We start from the raw sequence: 20,107 nt of genomic DNA on the forward strand, positions 1-20,107 counted from the left end.
GGTGCATGCATCGGTGCTGGTGCAGCTGTCATTAGTGCCGAGAGACTCGGTGCTGCGTACAACGGTGCCGACAAGATCGGTGCCGGCAGTGCCCGTGCCGGCAGGGTCGGTGCCGGCAGCCCTGGAGCCGTCAATGTCTGGATCGTCAGTGGTCGGGACACCAAAGGAGCCAGAGGCATGGATGGCGTTGACCACACCAGGGAAGCCTGCTGCGCCGTCGTGGGATCTGGCAGCATTGACAGTGCCGGTGCCGGCGCCCCTACAGTAGCTGCAACAGTCGGTGCCATTGCGGGGGGGGGGGGGGGGGGTGTCAACTCCCGAACATCGCTACGGCGTTGCGACGTTCTGTGCGCAGGAGAGCTTGAGCCCGACCCCGGGGTGGTGCTGGAGTCAGCGCTAACACTCCTGCACCAGCTCTTCGGGCCTCTTGACTGCCCCCGGTGCCGCAGCGCTCGACGACCTAGAGTCGGAGCTCTGAGGGGATGCGCTCTCCACCCTCCGTGACCGTCTGGGTGAGGGTTGAGAACGTTGGTCCCTCCACCCACCGGAGCTACCCAGTGTGGGTTTGCCCCGAGATGCAAGTCCCACACCCCTCGGCCGAGGGGGGGACGGAGGTGTGGGCAAGGCCATGAGGGCCCTTGCCACCGCGCTCCCCCACCCTTCAGAGTCGGGGGAGGCTCCCTACAAGGAGACACCGGTGCCGGAGGGACCTCCATGGCACGTGGCTGGGGTGTCTCCTGCTCCTCTCCGTGCTTTGGTGGTCGGGAGGAGTCCCTGGAGGCGGCGCCGGATGTCTTGACTTTCTTTGGAGCCGGTGCTGGCAGTGCACTCTGCACCGAGCGTACACTCGGTGCCAGTGATCGCGACAGCTCGGATGCCGGTCAGAGCGCAGCCTCCATGAGGAGCGCCTTCAGCCTTGCGTCCCGTTCTTTCTGGGTGCGGGGCTTGAAGGACTTGCAGATCCTGCATTTCTCCTTTCGATGCTGCTCTCCGAGGCAACGGAGGCAGCGATCACGGGGGTCACTGACTGGAAACTGCTTAGAGCAGAGGGAACAGCTCTTGAAGCCCGCGGAGCATGGCATAGCTCCACTCAAAAGCCCCTAAGGGCCCTTGAACACAAAGTCAATGGCTTCAACTAACTGTCATTTCTTTGAATAACAATAGTTCAACAACTGATCTCTAATCTGGAGCTCTAATAGATGAAAAGGGTAGGGACTGCTGGCAAGTGGCAGAAGTTCCAGCAACCGTCAGAGGCGGAAAGAAGGAACTGGGGACCCGTTGGGCGCCCTTTATACCGTGACATGAGCATGGCACTCTAGGGGGCGCCTGAGCTGGCCCTGCGGGGCTTGCTAGGGAAAAAAGTTCCAGGAATCTGTGCACGGGGCGCGCACACACCTAAATTGGAATGCATATGAGCAATCACTCAAAGAGAGAACTATATATCATATGAAGGTAGGAAAAAAAACAAAACCAAGGGGGAGTTGCTTGCTGAGGCAAGGACATTCCAGCACCATCATAAGTGGTAAGAAGGAACTGAGAGGGAGGGGGGCCAGCAGCACCATATGTACTGGCACATACGAATGCCACTGCAGAGGGCGCTAAAGCCAGCCCTACAAGTACCACTGAGGGAAAAAGTTCTCCAGCGCTGGTGCATGTGGCATGCGCACACACCTAACATGAAATGGACACGTGCAAGCACTTGAATTTTCAGTGTCTGCTTTTGGACAGCTGTCCATATTTCCCAAAGTATGTTTAAAGCTATAAGTACAGTAAGTCACAACTGTCAAAATAAGCAGGGGCTGCTAGTATTCCTACATATTACAAAATGATAATCTTATCCAAGTATTCCTTCGTTTCAAACTGGTAGGGAAAGCTTGCTATGTAGCACTTATCAGTGCTAGGTCTGGCCCAAGCCCATGTTTTGTTCTGTCCATTCTGGCATACAAACTAGAAAAGTCCATTTTTAGGTAAAATCAGTCATGACAGCCCCTGAGATGGGGTGATTAATACATTAGACAGTTTAAAAGCATAATGAATGCATACAAAACTAAGAATTCATCAGTTAAATACATCTGTTTCCAATGGCACATTGTAATAGTACTAGATAGCACAGGATCCCCAAAACAGCTGGCACACTAGGGCTGAGGATGGTAGTGCAGCTTTAACTGTATTTCTTCCATTGGAGATCTGATAGTGTAGCTGCTTATGTTAATTCAGCCTTACAAAATGGTCATGAAAGTTTACTAGCCCAGGGACTAGGTGTAGTTATGCAGTTTACAACTAACATGAAAATTAGTCTATTTAAACTTGCTCTGTTGCAGTTCAGTAATTCTATGCTCCCTACCCAGAAATAAAGAGCCAGATTCAGATACCTTTACTCCACCAATAGTCCCACTGACTTCAAAAAGACTATGGCATAAGGATTCAGTGTGAGTAAGAATATTGCAATCGGGTCATCAAGAAGTGTTATAATTATACTGTCTGCCATCTGTGCTGGCTCTATATGTTTGCTGACAGATGGGGAGGGAGGGGAGGTTGGGGGAGGAAGGGAGAGAACCCCAAGGAACAGTTCTGAGTTGGGAGGGGGGGAAGGAAAGCTGTACAGTACTTTGTGGCTTGTCTTGGCAATGAACTGCAAACATGGCCATGTAATATGGAGCTACCCTCTCTCATCAGTTTCCAGGCCTCTCAGTACATGGCACCAGGAAGTTCTGGATTCAGATTCAAGAGAATTGGTCTTTTACAAGTGTTAGAAAATAATGCCTCCGTCCCTAATGGTAGCCCTTCTATATATAGTTTAAAACAAAGTAAGCTACTAGAACTTATATCTTTATATTTAACCTAAACACATCTGAAACTTGGGGGTGAGAACCTTCCTGATATAAAGTAAAAAATGCTGTAAATTTAAAGTTTTTTCTCCAACATTTTAATTCTCAATATTTTAACATTGAAAATTTACCTTTAACAGATGAGGGTTTTTTTTGACAGCAGTCATATGCATTTAGATTAACATGGCAAACTGGAACATCTATATTCAATTACTCATCATTCATCATTTTTTAAATGAATGTGACCCATCTAATAATTCACATTTGAATGTTACCAACAAGAATATAAAGAGTAGGCACTCATCACTAGAATTTAACAAATTTCAGTAATGTCTTTCAAAAGGTTATTTTGAATTTGTAACACAACAGCAGGCTGTTTATACTCCATAAAACCCTAAACAAAAGCTATATCAGTTAATACAATCACTTGTTCGTCTCCAAATTCTAAGAAATGGCCTTGTGGTTATGAAGCTAATTTTTTTAACTTCTTTATAAGAACATATTTAAAAGAAATATTCAAAAAGGCTTACAAACTTGTCATAAAGGTGACTGTAGAAATCGCAATTTTATTATTCAGTTTTATTCCAACGTGGAACTGTATCTTTGCTTCTCTTTTTGTTCACTGTCATCAATGTCTGGATACACAGTGAGATCCAGAGTCAGTACCTGACTAAACATGTAATCATCTTGCTGAAACGAGGAAGAGTCAAATCAGTTTACAAGCATATATATTAAAAATAAGCATTACCTATAAGATGCTGCAGTTACCAGAAGGACCACTTAACTAGACATAGCTTGTTCTTGAATGCTATTAAACACCAATGACTGTTGCTGAATAGCAAACATGCGTTTTAACCACTCAGCTGGAGATAATGTTCATTAAAAATATGCTTTAGCAACTAAGGGAGTCACTTCTAATGAAATAGTAATGGGCGCTAGCTGGAATTTTTTAAATAGTAGCTTAAATGCTAAGTTAATTTGATTGAAATAAAGACAAAAGAAAATAACTAAAATTATTTGTACCTCTGGACAGACTCCAATTAATGCATCTGCTCTGGAATAAAACTCCTCCTTTAGAGAAATAACTATCATCTGGAACTGTTCCTGTGCCTGCTGTCTGATGAAGCTTGATACCTTTAGAGAAAAGCCACAGATTTCAGCTTAAGTGTGTTCTGTCAGATTTAAATCAAAATATAATTAGGGAACAATGGGAAAAGGAATGAATTATTCAGTGGGCAGAATTTATTTTTTCAATGGGCAGGGTAAAAGGATGAATATAACTGGCCAAGAAAGACACTGTACCAGGTAGGTTCCCAGAATGATCCCATACGCTTAAAAAAAAAAAAAAAAAATGGGGAAAGGGAATGTTTTTGCATACTTTCATGTCCTGATCAGAATCTAAAAGCTCCCCTTCCTCAGTAGAGGAGGATGTCTGAGTCAGACGATGAATACCTCATGTTTTTTGTATTTTTCTTCTTCCCCTTTTTACTCTTTTGGGGGTTTTTTTTGTTTTGTTTGTTTTTTGTTTGTTTTTTGTGGTCATTTTGGTCTGCTCTGCAGGCTTTGCTGCCTAGCTGCAGCTAAGGTGTGGTCTTTTTGGGCATCCTTTATGCAGAGCCTGGAGCCCTCTGATTATGTCCTCTCTCACTTCAGGGTTCTACTCCCCCTGCCTGGAGGATAGTGTCTCACTGCCAGAGTTCCATGATTTGAACTGGGAAGAAAGAGTTAGATAAGTGCCCTGCTTCTCTCCCATAGGAACTTAGGACCTATTACAGGACTTGCTGGATGGAGAAGGGACCCCATACAGTTTTTCTGTTTCTGATCCTATTCTGCCCTGGGACTTACCCCCTAGGCTGGCCAGAGGAACACCTCCTCACCCTTAGAGTCAGTCTCCACACTGCTCGGGTGCTCCTGCTTGGGCTTTTTCTGTGTTGGAGTCATGGTTTTGGGGGGCAGTAGGGGACTCAACATGCCGATCCAACTCAAAGCCCTGTGCTCTAGCAATGCAACCAGTCAACTAGCTAAGTACAGGCAGGGCACAGTTTACGCTCCAAAGAGCCGGTAAAAGCTGCCTCACAGATAGAACACATCTTGGATTAGGCTCAGTGTTTGTGCAGCTGCTCTGACGTGGGGAGATGGGGAACAGAAGTTTGGCAGGGAGGTTCTGAGACCACCACACTGCTCAATACCCAGTACAGGAGAGGAAAGGAAGGAAGAATAAAGGAAAACTGCTCCCTACTGCCCAAAAAATGAATAAAAATAAAGGCTTTAAAAGAAATGTGGTGAGTAAAGTGAACTGCACTTTACGGCTGCTGGTGGCAATCCAAAGAAGGGAGTTTAGCTGTGCTACAGCTTTGAAATGTCTTCACAGACTGCACACAAGAGGGCAATAAGTGCATACATATTGGAATTGTGGGAAACGCGGAGCTGCAATTGACAATACGGTCACCACGCTGAAATTTAAGCGGAGGATTAACTTACTCAGTTCCATGAGATCCAGAATAGGTCTCTGGCCCCGTCTTGGGGACAAAGAAATCCCTTGAGTAGAACCCGCTCTTGTTGCTAGAGGTACTAGTTCTATTGCCTCCACTCTGAGGAGTGACTCTATATCTTGCAGAAGATCCTCTCATGAGAGATATCCCCAAAAGAAGAAAGGGAAGAGAGTAGGAGATGAGGAGTGAAGAGAACTGGATGGTGTACCTGGAGGAAAACAAACTCTAGTACCCATCTGGCAGTCATGATTTTTGTTCAGGCAGCTAGGCAGTGGGAAAGTCAGCCTCCAACAGAAGGGGAAAAACTTGAAGGGCTGTGTTGATCTGGAAAGACAGCTAGTGCATGGCTCTCAAAGGTCCTGTCAAAACCAGGTTTTGAAGGTGGTGGTGGTTGGAAAAAGATGATTTTCCCTGTGCACCCTTTTTATAGATCTTTTAAATGCTTATGTGGAAATTTGTACTGCCATTGCTGCTTATAAAAAGCCAGAGGGACTGGTCATCTGAACTGTGGCTTACTGGATTCTCTCTCAACGGATGATCTGTAAATATCCAGCAATCAAAGCGTGGCTTGTGAGTCTTTCAACCAGTGGCGAAACTCATCTGTCTTTGGGCTAAACAGAGTCACACTCAAACAGAAGGTCTTTCACCATACTTTGAACCTCCTTCAGGATTCCCAAGGAAAACCACAATGAATGTATGATCACAACAGCAGTCGCCATGGACCTCACCACTGGGTCTGCCCTATCTAAGGTAGTCTGAATTGCTGATCTCATTAGCAGTCTTCCTTTGTCAGTCAAGGCCTGGAACTGGTTTCTAATGTCCTAAGGTGCCTTATCAGCAAAGCTGGCCAATTTGTCATAGATATTAAAATCATACTTTCCACCACAGCTTGGCAGTTTAACACTTGAAACTTCAGGGAAGTAAAGGAATATGTCTCTCCCCCAAAGAGGTCAAATCTCTTTGCTTTCTTCTAATGCAGTGTAGACCTGGCTTGTCTGTTTCTATGCTGGTGGCTTCTTACACTATCAATGAATTGGGAGACAGGTAAGAGAATAGGTACTTTGACACTTTTGCAGGTACGAAATACCTCTTTTCAGACTGCCTGGATACAGGTGGGACCATGTCAGGTATCTGTAAAAAAGCTTTGAAGAGTTGGAGGATGACTGCATTAATAAGTACTCCTCTACTCAGACCCAAGCTATGCAAGATATCCAGTAGTTTGTTTGATGCTTTCTAGACCTCTTCCAGGGGAATCTGAACTGACACTGACACCCTCTTAAGTCAGTCCTCGAAGGGCCTTCAGATCATCAGGAAGTAGTGGGAATGCTGGAATCACTGCCTTGTCTGGAGAAAAAGTGGACTAAATCACTGGCACAGCATCCTTCTGTTCCTGTTGCTCCTCTTCTTCATGCTGCTGAATACCTCTTAAGGAAGCTACTCCTGTTCTCTGGGAACCCTGGATCATCATGGGCCTCTTGTCTCATAAGGCAGGTATACTGGATGTAGTCTTCTGGATCTTCTGAGCCCCAATACTGCCATTGTGGGATCTCATAACCACTCAGTGCATGCCCTCAGGAAAGAGTTACTTGTAACAGTTGTTCTTTGAGATGTGTTGCTCATGTCCATTCCATTCTAGGTGTGTGTGCACCTCTGTGCACGGTTACCAGAACTTTTTTCCTTTTAGCAGTACCCATAAGGCTGGATCTAATGCCTCCTGGGGCCCCGGGCACATGCTGCGGTATATGAGGTTCTGCCAGCCCTATGCCCCCTCAGTTCCTTCCTTCCGCCTGTGACGGTTGGTAGAACTGCTACAACTTGCATCACAAGTGTTCTCAATCCCTTTCGTTCTCCTTAATTGTTTGTTGTTTGTTTGTTAGGTAGATTAGTCCTTAAATGTTAATAGCAGTAGTTAGTCAGACTTTCCTGGGAGCGGGGCATTCCCCGGTCACCGGGCTTCAAACCTTGTGCCTCCTGTGGGAAGGCCTTTCCACTGAGTGACTCCCATGACAGTTGCCTGAAGTGCCTGGGGGAAGCTCACCGTAAGGACAAATGCAAGATTTGTAAGGCTTTCAGACTTTGAACTAAAAAAGTCAAAGAGATCCACTTGAAAGCCTTACTAATGGTGGTATCACTCAGACCGGCCTCTGAACCAACCTGTTCTACCTCTGTACTGAGCATGGCATTGGTGCAGAGCACGCCATCAGCACCGGCCCCGCCTCAGCACCAGACTTCCTTTCTGTTGAGGAAGAAAAAGCGCGCAGAGCAAGGCCACTCCCTCGTAAAGTCCAAGAAAGCGGGGTTGAGCATGGGACCAGACCGGGGCCAGACAGTGGAGACTCACTCGCTACTGCCAGAGCCTATGTCTCCAACCAGAGAGCCACCCCTGAATCCTGGAGTGGGAGGGCATCTCTGTACCTGCCAATGCTGGAGGCATTCCATGCAGCACGGACCTTGTTGGCCTTGCCTACGCCACCCCGGTCTCTGTCCAGAGAGAAGGGGCCGGTGTCACAGGGGAAGCCCATATTGGGACCCCCTGGTTGGCTTAGACAATCCCCAGAGCTGGGGGATGATCCCCAACAGCCCAGTCACCCTGAGTGGAGGGGTTGACATGGTGCCGCTCCCCAAGAAGAACTTTTGTAGCCAAAAACTGCTTTGTTCTACTTGGAACAACATGCAGATAAGTCCCTTCCAGGTGCACTAAGCTTCCCCCTGACAAAACAAACGTGTCACTGAAATCTGTGATCAGGAAGTATTTATGGCACTTTATGCAACCCAGGAAGCCAGGGATCCTTGACATACTCTTCTGCAACTGTTGGAAGGCCAGTTGGTCTTTTTGGGAGGCAGATGGGGGAAGAGAAGGGAGGGTACAGCAACAGTTCCCCCACTGGAGGGGTTGATCCAAAAATAGAGAACCCAAGACTTAAAGCTATCTCCTAACTATAAAAATATAAAGATTTTTAAAATTATTTACAGATTGAAGCTGAAGAAGGCAGCACAAACACTGAAGCTGCCTCCTAGACCACAAGCAGTGAGAAGAAATCATTTAATAATTTAACTGGTTATTAATGTAAGAAGCCTTTTGAATACACAAATATTTATATTAATTGGGGAATTAAACAGTTATCTGGCAAAACTTAAGTAATTCCTTGCCAAACATAGAAAGACCAGAAAAAACCCTCCAAGGATTGGTAAGGTGAAAAGGCAGTATCTTCTCTGATGACCATTTAAGTTTCAATACACTTTCTTTCAGGATCATTTAAGTTTAAAAATTATTTTAAAAGCTGAAAGACTGATAAAGAAAACAGGACTGTCTGGACTTATTTGAAACAGAATTTCAACTTCTGTTAACCCTGATGGAACTAAAACGATGTCAAAAATGAACTGAATCAAAGAATTAAAACTCTTATCTTTAAATATGTTCTGAGAGTTTCCCACTACAAAGACAAAAGCAATCTATCCATAAAGTTGAACAACTACAACCCTGCTTCACATGCATTAGCAGATTGAACATTCATGAGCTGAAGAAGCTACAAAGACTATCCCCCCATGAAGGTGTTGAGCCAATGAAAGGTGACTGCAGCTGATATCTGAATCCAGCCAAACTCCTGAGATGTGTCTTCCATCTTTAGTGACACTATGGAAAGAGAAGAGTATAAATTCCTCTGAACTGAAAAACACACACACTTATACTCTTTCTCCTAAAACCTCTGCACTCTTGCACACACTTACACTCTCAGCAGTCATCTGATCTCTACAAGCAGGAAAACAGCATCAACAAGACAGCTAAGAAGTACAAAAAAGCAATAACATCGAGAAATAGCAACATTCCAGTTCAGTCTTGTTTCTGCAACATGACATCACCAAAACGTCAGCATTATTGGAGACATGGAGTTTCACAGGGATTAGTGACGATCACTTACCTCTGCCATTTATAAGCTGTTTTTGTTAGCCATGATAAACTAAACAGGATTCACCAACTCGTAAACAAAATTCCTTTGCTCATCCTTTGATCATCATATTTTACTTATCTATGATACCTTAAGATGGGACTCGCTACTAATTTTGACAATAATATAATTTGGTTTTATCTACCTAGAAAAGAGTGCATCAAAGGACCAACTTTTAAGATGTAATCTTTGTTGAAAACTCTCCACAGAGAGATATACAGAAAAGATTATCTGAAGTAACCACTGCTTTGTTTTAATTTTATTCCCCCCCCCCCCTTTTTTTTTTAAAAGAATAAAATAGTTATTGGTAATAATTTTGCAGATAAAATTACTTAGTGCTCAATACCTTAAAACATGCCTTTCTATTCCCCACAGTGGGTTAAGAGATTAAGCATGCATGGCTAAAACAGATCAGTGTCAACAATTCACAGATTAATCTCATATCATAATGTTGCTTGATTTCTGGGTGTTTAGTAATTTGAATGGGGTTACAGGCTCACCAATTGATCTGATCAGAAGATAATGAGGTTCTAGTCCCAGAATCAGGCTCCAGAAGGAGTTTTTACAGGGAACCCCAGGGTGCACAACAGGAATGCTAACACTGATAACTGAATCTGGATAATTTTATAAGCTTTTATTAAGATAACATGAAATGATAGACAAAAGACTGATTAAAAGAAAATGAATAATCAAATGGATAATGGGTAGGATTACTGTCTTATTTTAAATACACATGCTATATATATTTATACTGTATGCTTTGGATTAATATACTCACACCCTTCCCTGATGACCTGGTTGAGAGAGGTTTCCAGTTCCTCAACTCTTGAGTGGAGGGGTGGAGAACTAGCCAATGCTAGAGAGCTAAGAGCTGTAAGGCTATGACTAAGACTTCGTTTATACTACTTAGGATCATGTGTTGGTTCACGATCCTAAGCTGGAGCCCCCCAGTGGAGTACACCTTCTGCCCAAAGAGCTCCAATTTTTTGGTATCTTTGGCCTTCAGCGTGGGCCCTTGCTGCTCTTTTTCATTGGCGGTAGCTACCACCAACGACCCTGGTGTGGGGTGGGAATAAAAATGTTCATGCCCCTTAGATGGCAGAAAGTATTTTCTCTCCACCCTCTTGGCAGTAGGGGTCTTAGAGAGGCCAGGATCTGCCATAAAGTCTTTGTGGTTTCCCTGATGGTCTTAATGAGTGGCTGGGTGACCCTGAAGGACCTTCTGGAACCACTATGTCGACCATAGGGTCAGTGTCCTCCATCACCTCCTCTGCTTGAAGGCCCATATTTTGAGCTACCCTGCGCAGCAGCTCCTGATGTGCCCCGCTGTCATCTGGGATGGCCGCGATGGTAGTTAACGCTACAGCTTCATCTGGGGATGAGGATGAGGACTCCCTCACAGGCACTGATGTCTCCTGCCCCTCAGTGCCAGCCAGGTTGCGCGGTGCCATCATCTTGCTTCCTGCGGTACCAGGCTCCTGGGGTATGTCCAACTTGGTGCCCAGCTCCAAGGCATCTCTGATGTCCGGTGGGGTGCTTGCTGAATGAGAAGGCCGAGGTCTGGATCTCGAGGCCAAGAAATATGACCTGCCTGAGTGGGACTCTTGGGCTTGGTGGTATGCCCAGGGGGTCCAAAATGGCTATTGTGGTGGCACCTGCCATTGGCGCAGCCACTGCACCGAGGGGGAAGGCAGCCCTTCTAGTCTCAGTCTACTCCGGCACCGGCTTCTCCTGGATACCACTGACGACTCCTCAGAGTCCAAGGAGAACCTTTCGCTGCATGGAGACCACGGCAGCACGGTGCCAGGGACCAGTGCCGAGGGGAGCAGGACCTTGCCATCAGCACCGGTTTGCCTTTTGATGGCACCGGATCTTCTTCAGTGCTGGAGCTTGCATTCGCTTTCGCCTCAGGTGGGCTGGCAGGACTGTTTCTTCAATCAGCTCCCTCGCTATCTAAAAGGTCTTGGGAGTGGAGGGGAGTTGCAAATCCTCCTCAAAATCTCCCTCGGGGACGGAGTCAACAGTACCTCTTTTTCTTGTGCGGCATCAGGGAATGGGAACGGTGCCACTCAGTCCCATGTGCCGCGGCCTTCGGTGCCAGGAAGGTATGTCGGTGCCACATCTCCTTAGCAGAATCCTTAGTACGTGGCCCTTTTCTCATCAATGCCGGAGCACTCTGCACCAAGGCCTATTTACTGGCACCTTGCTCCCCAGAAGTGTCCAAAGGGCGAAGAGCCTCTTTCATCATTAGGAATTTAAGTCTTTGTCTCCTCTCCTTCTGGGTCCTTGGACAGAAGCTCCGACAGATCTTGCACCACTCCCACAAGTGCAACTCTTCCAGACACTTAAGGCAGGAAGAGGGCAGGTTGTCCCTGGGCACAGGCTTCTTGCAGGACCCGCACAACTTGAAGCCAGGCATGCCCCAACCCTGGGACGGGGCGGGCAGAATTAGAACCAACCATTAATCAGGAACACCATCCTAACTACACTAACAACAATTAAAACTTAACTATTTAACTATTTACAGGTTCTTAAACAGAGAAGCGATAAGAGGGGGAATCACTTGCAAATCAAGAGAAACCAGTTGTTCCAGCGACCGTCATGGGTGATGAGAAGGAACTGAGGTGGGAAAGGTCAGCAGAGACCTATATAGAGCGCCATGGAGGCATGACTCCAGGGGGCTCCACAGCCGACCATATGGGTACTCTGGGGGAAAAATTTCCAACCGACCATGCACGCACACCTACTTGGAATCAACATGAGCAAGCACTCAAAGAAGAAAGGCACTGCATTGGAAATTGTGTTATCCTGGAAGGGAGCTGAACTGAGATTGATCCAGCTGGAGAACTGGGGTCAGAGGTCTAAAGAGACAGATACCAGAGAAAGCACAGGGATGGCTACAGAGAGACACCAACCAGGCTACTGGGATAGGTCCTGTTGAACTGTGAGAACTGAGCCCAAACACAGAGCTGCAAATAGGTCCTGTTGAACCTTTTACCCTAGAAACCGAGCCAAAGGGCTGAGTCACAAAGAAGACACTGAGGGTCCCGGAGCAAGAAGAGCTGCAGACCGGAGATTGAGTGATGACATGCAAATGGCAGATGCTGACGTTGGTCTCAAGCTAACACCCAGAGTGACCAGGAGGAGGTGCCCTGTTACAACAACCTTAACTCTAACACACCTGTGTGCATGTGCAGACCAATGGTACTGCTTACTAAACATTTCCAGACAGGCCCACGGTGCACTTGCATACCCACATGTGGAATTACACATAGGGACCATTATTCAAAAAATCCTTAAATCTGTCCCTCATGCAGTCTGTTTTGACATATGCCAATACAGCATAATGGAACGTCTCTCTTTATCTCAGCCACCCTAAATTAAACAACCCTCCTTTTGCAAAAGGATACCACTATGTCGTTAGATTATCTATAAATTAATTTCAGAGAACAGAAGGAATAACTTACTTTGCCAATGTTTGTGTTATCCAGTGCAGCATCCACTTCATCCAAAATAAAGAAAGGAGCAGGGCGGAAACTTAAAAAAAAAAAAAAAAATCCCTTTTATATAGTATACTAATATTTTTGGGTTTTAGCTTGTACCATAAAATTCTGACCAAGAAATAGTAATATCGAGAACAGAATAAGAATGTAAAATACATTTTAATACATAAACAAACTGCCTTCTGAAAATACTATACAACATTTGTCTCCACACCATTGATGCTCAAAGGTTAGTATAATGTTATCATAAAATTTATTTCACTGTATTACCTGTGTATGGCAAATACAAGAGCCAGTGCTGCCACAGATTTTTCACCTCCTGACAAGCTGTCCATTGGCATAAAACGTTTTCCAGGAGCCACACAGTTATAGCTAATGCCTTCTAGATAAGGTTCCTCAGGGTTCTCAGGACTGAGAAATGCCTGAAAACACACATGCCCCAATATTTAGTTAATGCTGAAACTTAAAGTTTAAATTTGATATTTTGGCTGATTTTGTAGTGAATAACTGTGAATTTGTATTTAAGAGAAATATTGCTAAAAATGTGGTTCTAAAAATATATATCTTGTGAAACCTTTGAGATATGACAGACATTATAGTGAAAGAACCACCATTTAAGGGAAACTGTCATCTTAGTCATTTTTCAACACAGTTGCGTATCTTTGTTACCAGTACCACTTCTGATTATTAAACATGCAATTAAAAAAATCTCAATTTACTTTTCACTACCTGTTTAGTTTTTTATTTCATTATACTTAGACAATAAAATTAATGAAGTAATTTTCATATTGCTATTAGTTTTTGTGAAAGTTTGATTAATCAAATCTAAATTTGGGGCCAAATGAGAATTGATTGTATTCTTCTTAACATCAGGAGAGGGATACTACCATAAGCAAGGTGTCTTGTGGATATGACCTCTGGTATACAAAGCATATACAGAGAGAAATGTTCCTTCAAAGATGACATAATTCTAAAGAATGAATGTTCAATAAATAGATGATATGGCACAATACTGATTCTAGCAATTAAATGGAACAGACTGGGCTAACCTTTCCTACTCAGCATAAGACAACAGATAGCAAAATAAATACTAGAATGAGATGTCCCTTTTAACAATTCCTTGAACTTCTTGGGAATCAGATAAAACAGACTGTATCCTTATGTTAGTAAAAATAATTTGTGAGTAGTTGTACAGACTATAGGGCTCCCCTTAATGTTGTAGCTCTATTAGAAGAAAAAAGTTATGTACTTTCATCTAAAGAAATTTCTGGTGTAAGATTGTAGGTGCTGTGCTCCTGATGCATCTTTGCCTTGTTAGAAGCCTGCAGGAAGTTTTCTTTGCTCTCTGCTGACGGGAAATCCCTCTCACTGGCTGTAAGGAGGCCAGGTACAACTCATACTGAGGAGTGAAACACATGGATTCTCTGTTTGCTCAGTCATGCTGGTAGGATTAATGGAGGAGAGCTCACAGAGCACACTCCAACACATCTCTATGTGCACGTGGGGAAAGCAGTCCCTAAAGGTTCTAAAACACTTTTGACAACACAGCGTATTGAGGGGAAAATTCTAAGAAGCGTTATGTATTCAGGTGCACAAATGTCACCTGAGGCAAAAATACTTTGGAAAGATTCAAAATGAACTAGATACACAGAGATACTGAAGTGGATCAAGCCATCCGCAGTTCTTTAATTGAATGAATGCTGAAACTGTCACAATGCCTTTAACAATGAGGCAGCTCTCCAATAGTTAGTAATGAATCATATACACCTGAGTCTAAGTAGGGTCCACACCTTAGTTCACAGCCCACTAACAAATGTCAAAGCATTTATCTATGCCCCAGCAAACATCAAAACAGGCAGGTGGTTGGTGGCAGCAGAGCAGTACATCCACTTCCAACACTGTTGGACCAACACATTTCAAATTACTGCCTGTTAGCTCCAGTCTTCTCTGTTGACCTAGTTGGAGTGTGCCTCTTGGCCAGGTTGTTGCAAAAACTTGATTCAGGTCAATGCATTAGACCGTCATCATTTATCTCAAAAGCATCAAACTGCACATCTTCTGTAAGGAATTTGCCTCAGCACACTCACTCATCAACATTCTACAGTGACAGAGTTGTCCACATGTGCCTAATACTGTTAGTCCAAGGTAGTAGGGGATATGCCTAATACACCTGTGAAGAGACAGATGACATTGGATCCAGTCTGTTGGCGTAAAACACCAAGGTTTGAGGAGTAGGCCATCCCAGAATATGAACGTTTGAAGTATATAAAGGGATGTGTTATATGGCATAGTCAGTGTTACAACTGCTACTCACTAAGGTCTGTCCCCTCCAGCCCCAAATTTAAATCACCTGAAATGAAACAGATTGAAAGTTACAAATATAAATAACGTACTGATCTCATAGTTTAGCTATTTCTTTTATACTGAAACCATGAAAGCTCTGGTTCTTCCTGCCCCATTCCCTTATTGAACATAAATGTTAGACTTTTAACCTCTTGCCTGAAATCTCTTCTGTCCTTTATGGTAGACCAAGGAATCAGAATGTCTTGTCTTCAGCTTCTACTGAATGCTCAACACCAGACATTTGCCTCACATCCCTGTTTTCTGCATTTTAGAGGCACTCAAGGTTAGCTGGCTTCACTGGAGATACAGAAGGCTTTTGCCAGAACTGAATACAGATATTTCCCCAAGTTTCTTCACAGATTTAACTTTGGCAGTAAAGTAACTTCCTCAAACTGGGAGGTTTCATGGTTGCTTACCTGAAAAGTTTCCCTTCTTCAAAGGGATAAGACCAAAGACTGACAATGTATCATTGCTTATCTGTACCTGTAGGGGGCAGAATCAAAGCTAGCTGGACAGCTGACTAGGGACTAGTCCCTACCTTCTGGAGACCACCTCAGTTCCAAGGTGCTTCCACAGCTACTACCCATAGGCCACAAAACAAAAAAACCCAAATCTCTCATCCTGCACCAGTGCCTTGTGAAAAATATTCAACAAGAGAACATTACATACAACAAGAAAAATTTAACTACTGCAGAGGACCATAACCATAAATAAACAAATCTCCCTTTTTCAGGAAGGTTGGGATCTGTGGACTTAGCTCTTTGAAGAAGAGAGAAATTTCAGGTAAGCTACCACAACTTCTTTCATTCTCTCTCAGGGCTAGGTCTATAGATCCTCATTGTGGGATATTCTCAGCAATGACAAAAATCCTAGGAAGAGAACAAAATGTCACAGAGAAAAGATTCCTTTACCCCAAAGGAATCACACAGCATGCAGGATCCATTTATCAAAGGCTGCATCATCTGAAGATGAGTATCTATCTTGTAAAACTTAATAAATGTTTCCAGGGATGACCCAAGTTGCAGCTTTACAGATTTCAATGCCCCTTTTCTGCCCATGATACCACTACCACTCATACGGAGTGATCTCTGGTGCCTATTGTTGGATTGGTGCCCTTGATATGCAAAGCCCTGATAGACTGTAGATGAGACTCTGCCCACTGCAGCAATGATACTATTTCCTTGTGTACCTCCTCCTCCCCGCAATGATTTACCTATGCCATCGCTGACATATTGTCCATCATTACCACGGAAACTGCTCTGTCCACTGTGGAAAAGACAATCTGCTTTGCTATGGTGCATGTTGTACAATTTTTTGGCATGCCTGACAATCTCATAGGCTTTGCTTCTCATTCAGCCTTCAAAAGACATAAAAGGGAATGTGTGGTTCAGATTTTGAACAGGTTGGAAAAAAAACTTCTGTAATTTCTGTAGCAGTCCTCTCTTCTTCCACCTCAGAATCTTTTCTCACAAGCTCATCCAACTGAATACCCAAGTATCTAATCAGCTTTTGTAACTTCATCTCAAATAATTCAGATAGGAAAAGATCCTCTTGCTTTGCTTCATCCTGCAACTCCGACTCTGAGATTGAGTTCACCTTCTTCCTGTGAAGATGATCCTGACTTTCCTCTCAACTTCTTTATTCCTCTCTTGGACTTAGGTTGCTTTAAAAAAAACCGTGCCAAGTGAAAATGAATTGGAGGAAGAGGATGAAAAAGAACCAGATACAAACAATTATATTCTTTTTATTATGCTTTTTTTTTTTTTTTAAAGGTATAAAATCTTGTGAAGAGAGCCATTAGCTCTGGAACTCTGGTGATGAGTCAGAGGTACAGCTATCCCTTGAAAAACATGACACTTTTTTCTTAAGTTTGAGGTTATTTCTTGAACCCAGTGTTCTCTTTTAATTTTACTCCTTGGGGGAGGTGGGACTGTGAACCTGAGTCGGATGAAGAGTCCTGCAAATCTCTTCAAGTAACAGGTCTCAATCTTTGCCCTTTTGAATATGGACAGAATGCTTGTAAGGGTCACCACAGCTGTTGCCTGGGGTTCACAAGATGGTGACCTCTACAGTAAAGGCACTTTTTCATGCCAAATCTAAGAGCTCCCTAGCCTAAGAAGGAACTTCTTCCAGAGGGAGATTTCTTTTTTCTCCTCTCCAAACAGAAAGGAAAAGAGATTGAATTACTTGACAGGGTGGGGGAGAATGACGAGACCTGCACTGTGGGAGGGCATGCACATGAAATGGCCTTTTTGGAACAACCTATGCTCTGCCAATGGCAAGTTAAGCTGGTCCCGCTTATGGTTTCCCTGTGCCAGGCTGCTGCCTGATGTAACCGCCACTGGTGACCGAAGAGCTCTCTTCACTTTTGTGCCATCCTTCGAGGCATTTGCAGCCTGGCTGTCAGACACCCTGCTGGTGGGAAACTCCAGGGGAAACAGCTCCTGAGCTGTGATAAGGCAGACGAAGCATAACCTTTCCACTCTGGTTGATGAGGTGGCTGGAGTACATAAGGCACAAACTTCTCCTTCTGCACCCTCTGGCAGGAATACAGAGCAGGAAGAACACAGCCATGGTCTCCTGTTTGGACCTTTTTCCTCCATCCTCCTAGCCTGTAACCTGAACAGTTGGGGGGTAGGAGTGGAGGCAGTGCTGTAACAATTCTGGACAGGAAACAAATTGCCTCTTCTGATCTGTTTTCTTAATTCTCTCTCTTACAGTAGGTGCTGGATATCACAGACCTACCAATAGCTACAGGAGGTAGAAAAAAAACTGAGGGGGTCTCCAGAAGGTGGGCACTAGTCCCTGAGCTGTTCAATCAGCTTGATTCTGCCCCCTACAGCTACAGACAGGCAACAACTCACACTGAGGATCTGTAGACCAGGCCATGACAGAGAGGGATTCAGATTTTGTATACTTCTTCCAGAGCTGCTGGGATGACCAATACATTTTCCTTTAATTATTTTACTTCAGAGAGGGAGACAAGACAGGGATGCCTGCTTTGTTCTTTACTCTAACACTGCTCAGCAATTCTCACTTGAGTCACTTGCTCTTCAGTCCATTGAGAGTATTCAAGAGGACAGTCACTCAGAAGTCAACCTTGTATGCTGATAACGTGTTATTTCCTGAAGTAGTCACATCAAATTTAATACCATGAACTAACCAATCTGATCAATTTTCAGCTTTCAAAATTAATTTTCATAAATTTAGAAGTATTATCTATGTAAAACCTGATCCTCTGTTCTGGCAAGCATTTTCTCCTTTTTTAATGTAAGAAAAATGTTCCCTCTACTTAGATGTCTTCATTCCAAGTAGGTTTTATGATCTGTGCTCCTGCAACTTTATTCAGTGCTTAATAAAATAAAAAATTACCTGTTAAGATGGTTCCCCCTTCTTCAATGGGTGAAAATTACAATATGTCCTGGAGATACACTATTTACTGTAAACAAATGATTTTGGTTGTTGTGTTTGAGGATGTTTGTAAATGGCAAAAAAGGCAACTAGATAATTGGGTCGGGAGAAGTAAACCTCTCTTCACTCCATTGAAAAGTGTACATTTCCTTATCTCCCAATCTGTGTTTTATTTAAAAAAAAGCTGACATATCAGCTAAGAGAAACACAAGGCATCTCTCCATTTTAGACCTTTTGAAATCTGTTAAAATACACATGGATATCTGTCATGGCAGGTGGAGGTTATGTTCTCTGCCTTTCAGTCAAAGATTTCCCTCCTGGTTAGAAATAAATAGTTCAGAGCCCCTATATGGACTTGGAGAACTTTAAGTAACCTGACACGTAAATCTTTAGCTCTTTCACCAGTATTACTTGTTTATAATAATTTTTCCCCTAAACTTGGCCAGCCCAGCTAAATTATGAGGGCATGCAAGTATTAAATACATTCCTGATGTTTTAGTTCATTGACTAGCCTCTCCCATACCTCTAATCTGTCTTGCACTAATTTTTTTTTAAACAAATGACAAAGTAAAACCTTGTTAAATGGCTGTAACATTTCTTAAAAAACAACCATATAGGAGAGTTTAAGCCAGAGGCTACATATCATTCCAACTCTCTGTAGTAGGTTTGTTGCCAGATCTAGCCCACTAGGGGATTGCTAACTGGCTACACTTCTGGTTTAAGATTCTCTCTGCACATAGTTTATAACTAGTTGTTGAAGTGTGGTTATTCCAGATCTCCCACTCTTAATACTGCTGAGTGATCCCCACTTTAACTCCCTGGCCTCCTTCAATAAAAAGGGGTGAGAAAGAGAGTCTTTATGAGGCCAGAAAAAGTATCTTTTAGGCTGGGCACAGGAAGATACCAGTGTTATATCTCCAAAGATTTTGTTGTTAGATCTCCTGAATATAATTAAACACACTCTCTCTGACTGCGAAAAAAATGTGGGAAATATGTTTGTGGTATGGAGCAAAACTTGAACTCATTTGCAGAAATACTTAATTTGCTGAACTTTGTGTGGACAAATTATGTGGGAGATTGCCTATAATTTACTTTGAAAGACTGGTAATTTTTTTTAAAAGAAGTTTCAGAAGTATATGCTGAATGATTAGTATCGGGTTAATATGGAGAAGCAATTGTTCCATAGTTCTTTATAAATATACTGATATATGGCATGGCTATGTGCAAGAGTGTTTCATTTATTTAGAGAAGTGTAGGGAGCATTAAAACAAAAATGATAGGGTCCAGGTATCTAATGTAGTCTTGTTAACTGATTATATGGATACTTAAATGTTTTGGATACTTGCTATACCAATCACTAGATCTATGAACCAATAATATTTCCTTTAAAAACCAAAAGCAATAAATATACTTTACTCATCCTTCATGATATTCCAGAAGTCTAAAATCAAATAAGCTCCCAAAAGAGTGAACGTATTAGTCCACCTTTTACTTGCACAAAAGAAAGCCACAGACAAGTGTAGACTGGTACATATGATCTTTTCCTCACTTCACATAATTGTGATTCTCCCCATGATCTTTGT

At 43.4% G+C, this 20,107-nt stretch overlaps 1 protein-coding gene across 1 annotated transcript in view; it reads right to left on the minus strand.

Annotated features, from left to right (window-relative positions):
- Nucleotides 1-2,910: 2,910 nt before the first annotated feature.
- SMC1B (structural maintenance of chromosomes 1B) overlaps nucleotides 2,911-20,107 on the minus strand; it is a 77,750-nt gene continuing 60,553 nt past the window's right edge. Inside the window, 4 exon segments of the mRNA XM_067531031.1 lie at nucleotides 2,911-3,518; nucleotides 3,852-3,962; nucleotides 12,735-12,804; nucleotides 13,041-13,192. Coding sequence (XP_067387132.1) covers nucleotides 3,408-3,518; nucleotides 3,852-3,962; nucleotides 12,735-12,804; nucleotides 13,041-13,192 — 444 coding nt within the window. The 3' untranslated portion in view covers nucleotides 2,911-3,407.

The sequence above is a fragment of the Emydura macquarii genome, unplaced genomic scaffold, assembly GCF_026122565.2.
Source record: "Emydura macquarii macquarii isolate MOO-44397 ecotype Brisbane River unplaced genomic scaffold, CSIRO-AGI_Emac_v2 contig_3122, whole genome shotgun sequence".
Taxonomy (NCBI): Eukaryota; Metazoa; Chordata; order Testudines; family Chelidae; genus Emydura; species Emydura macquarii.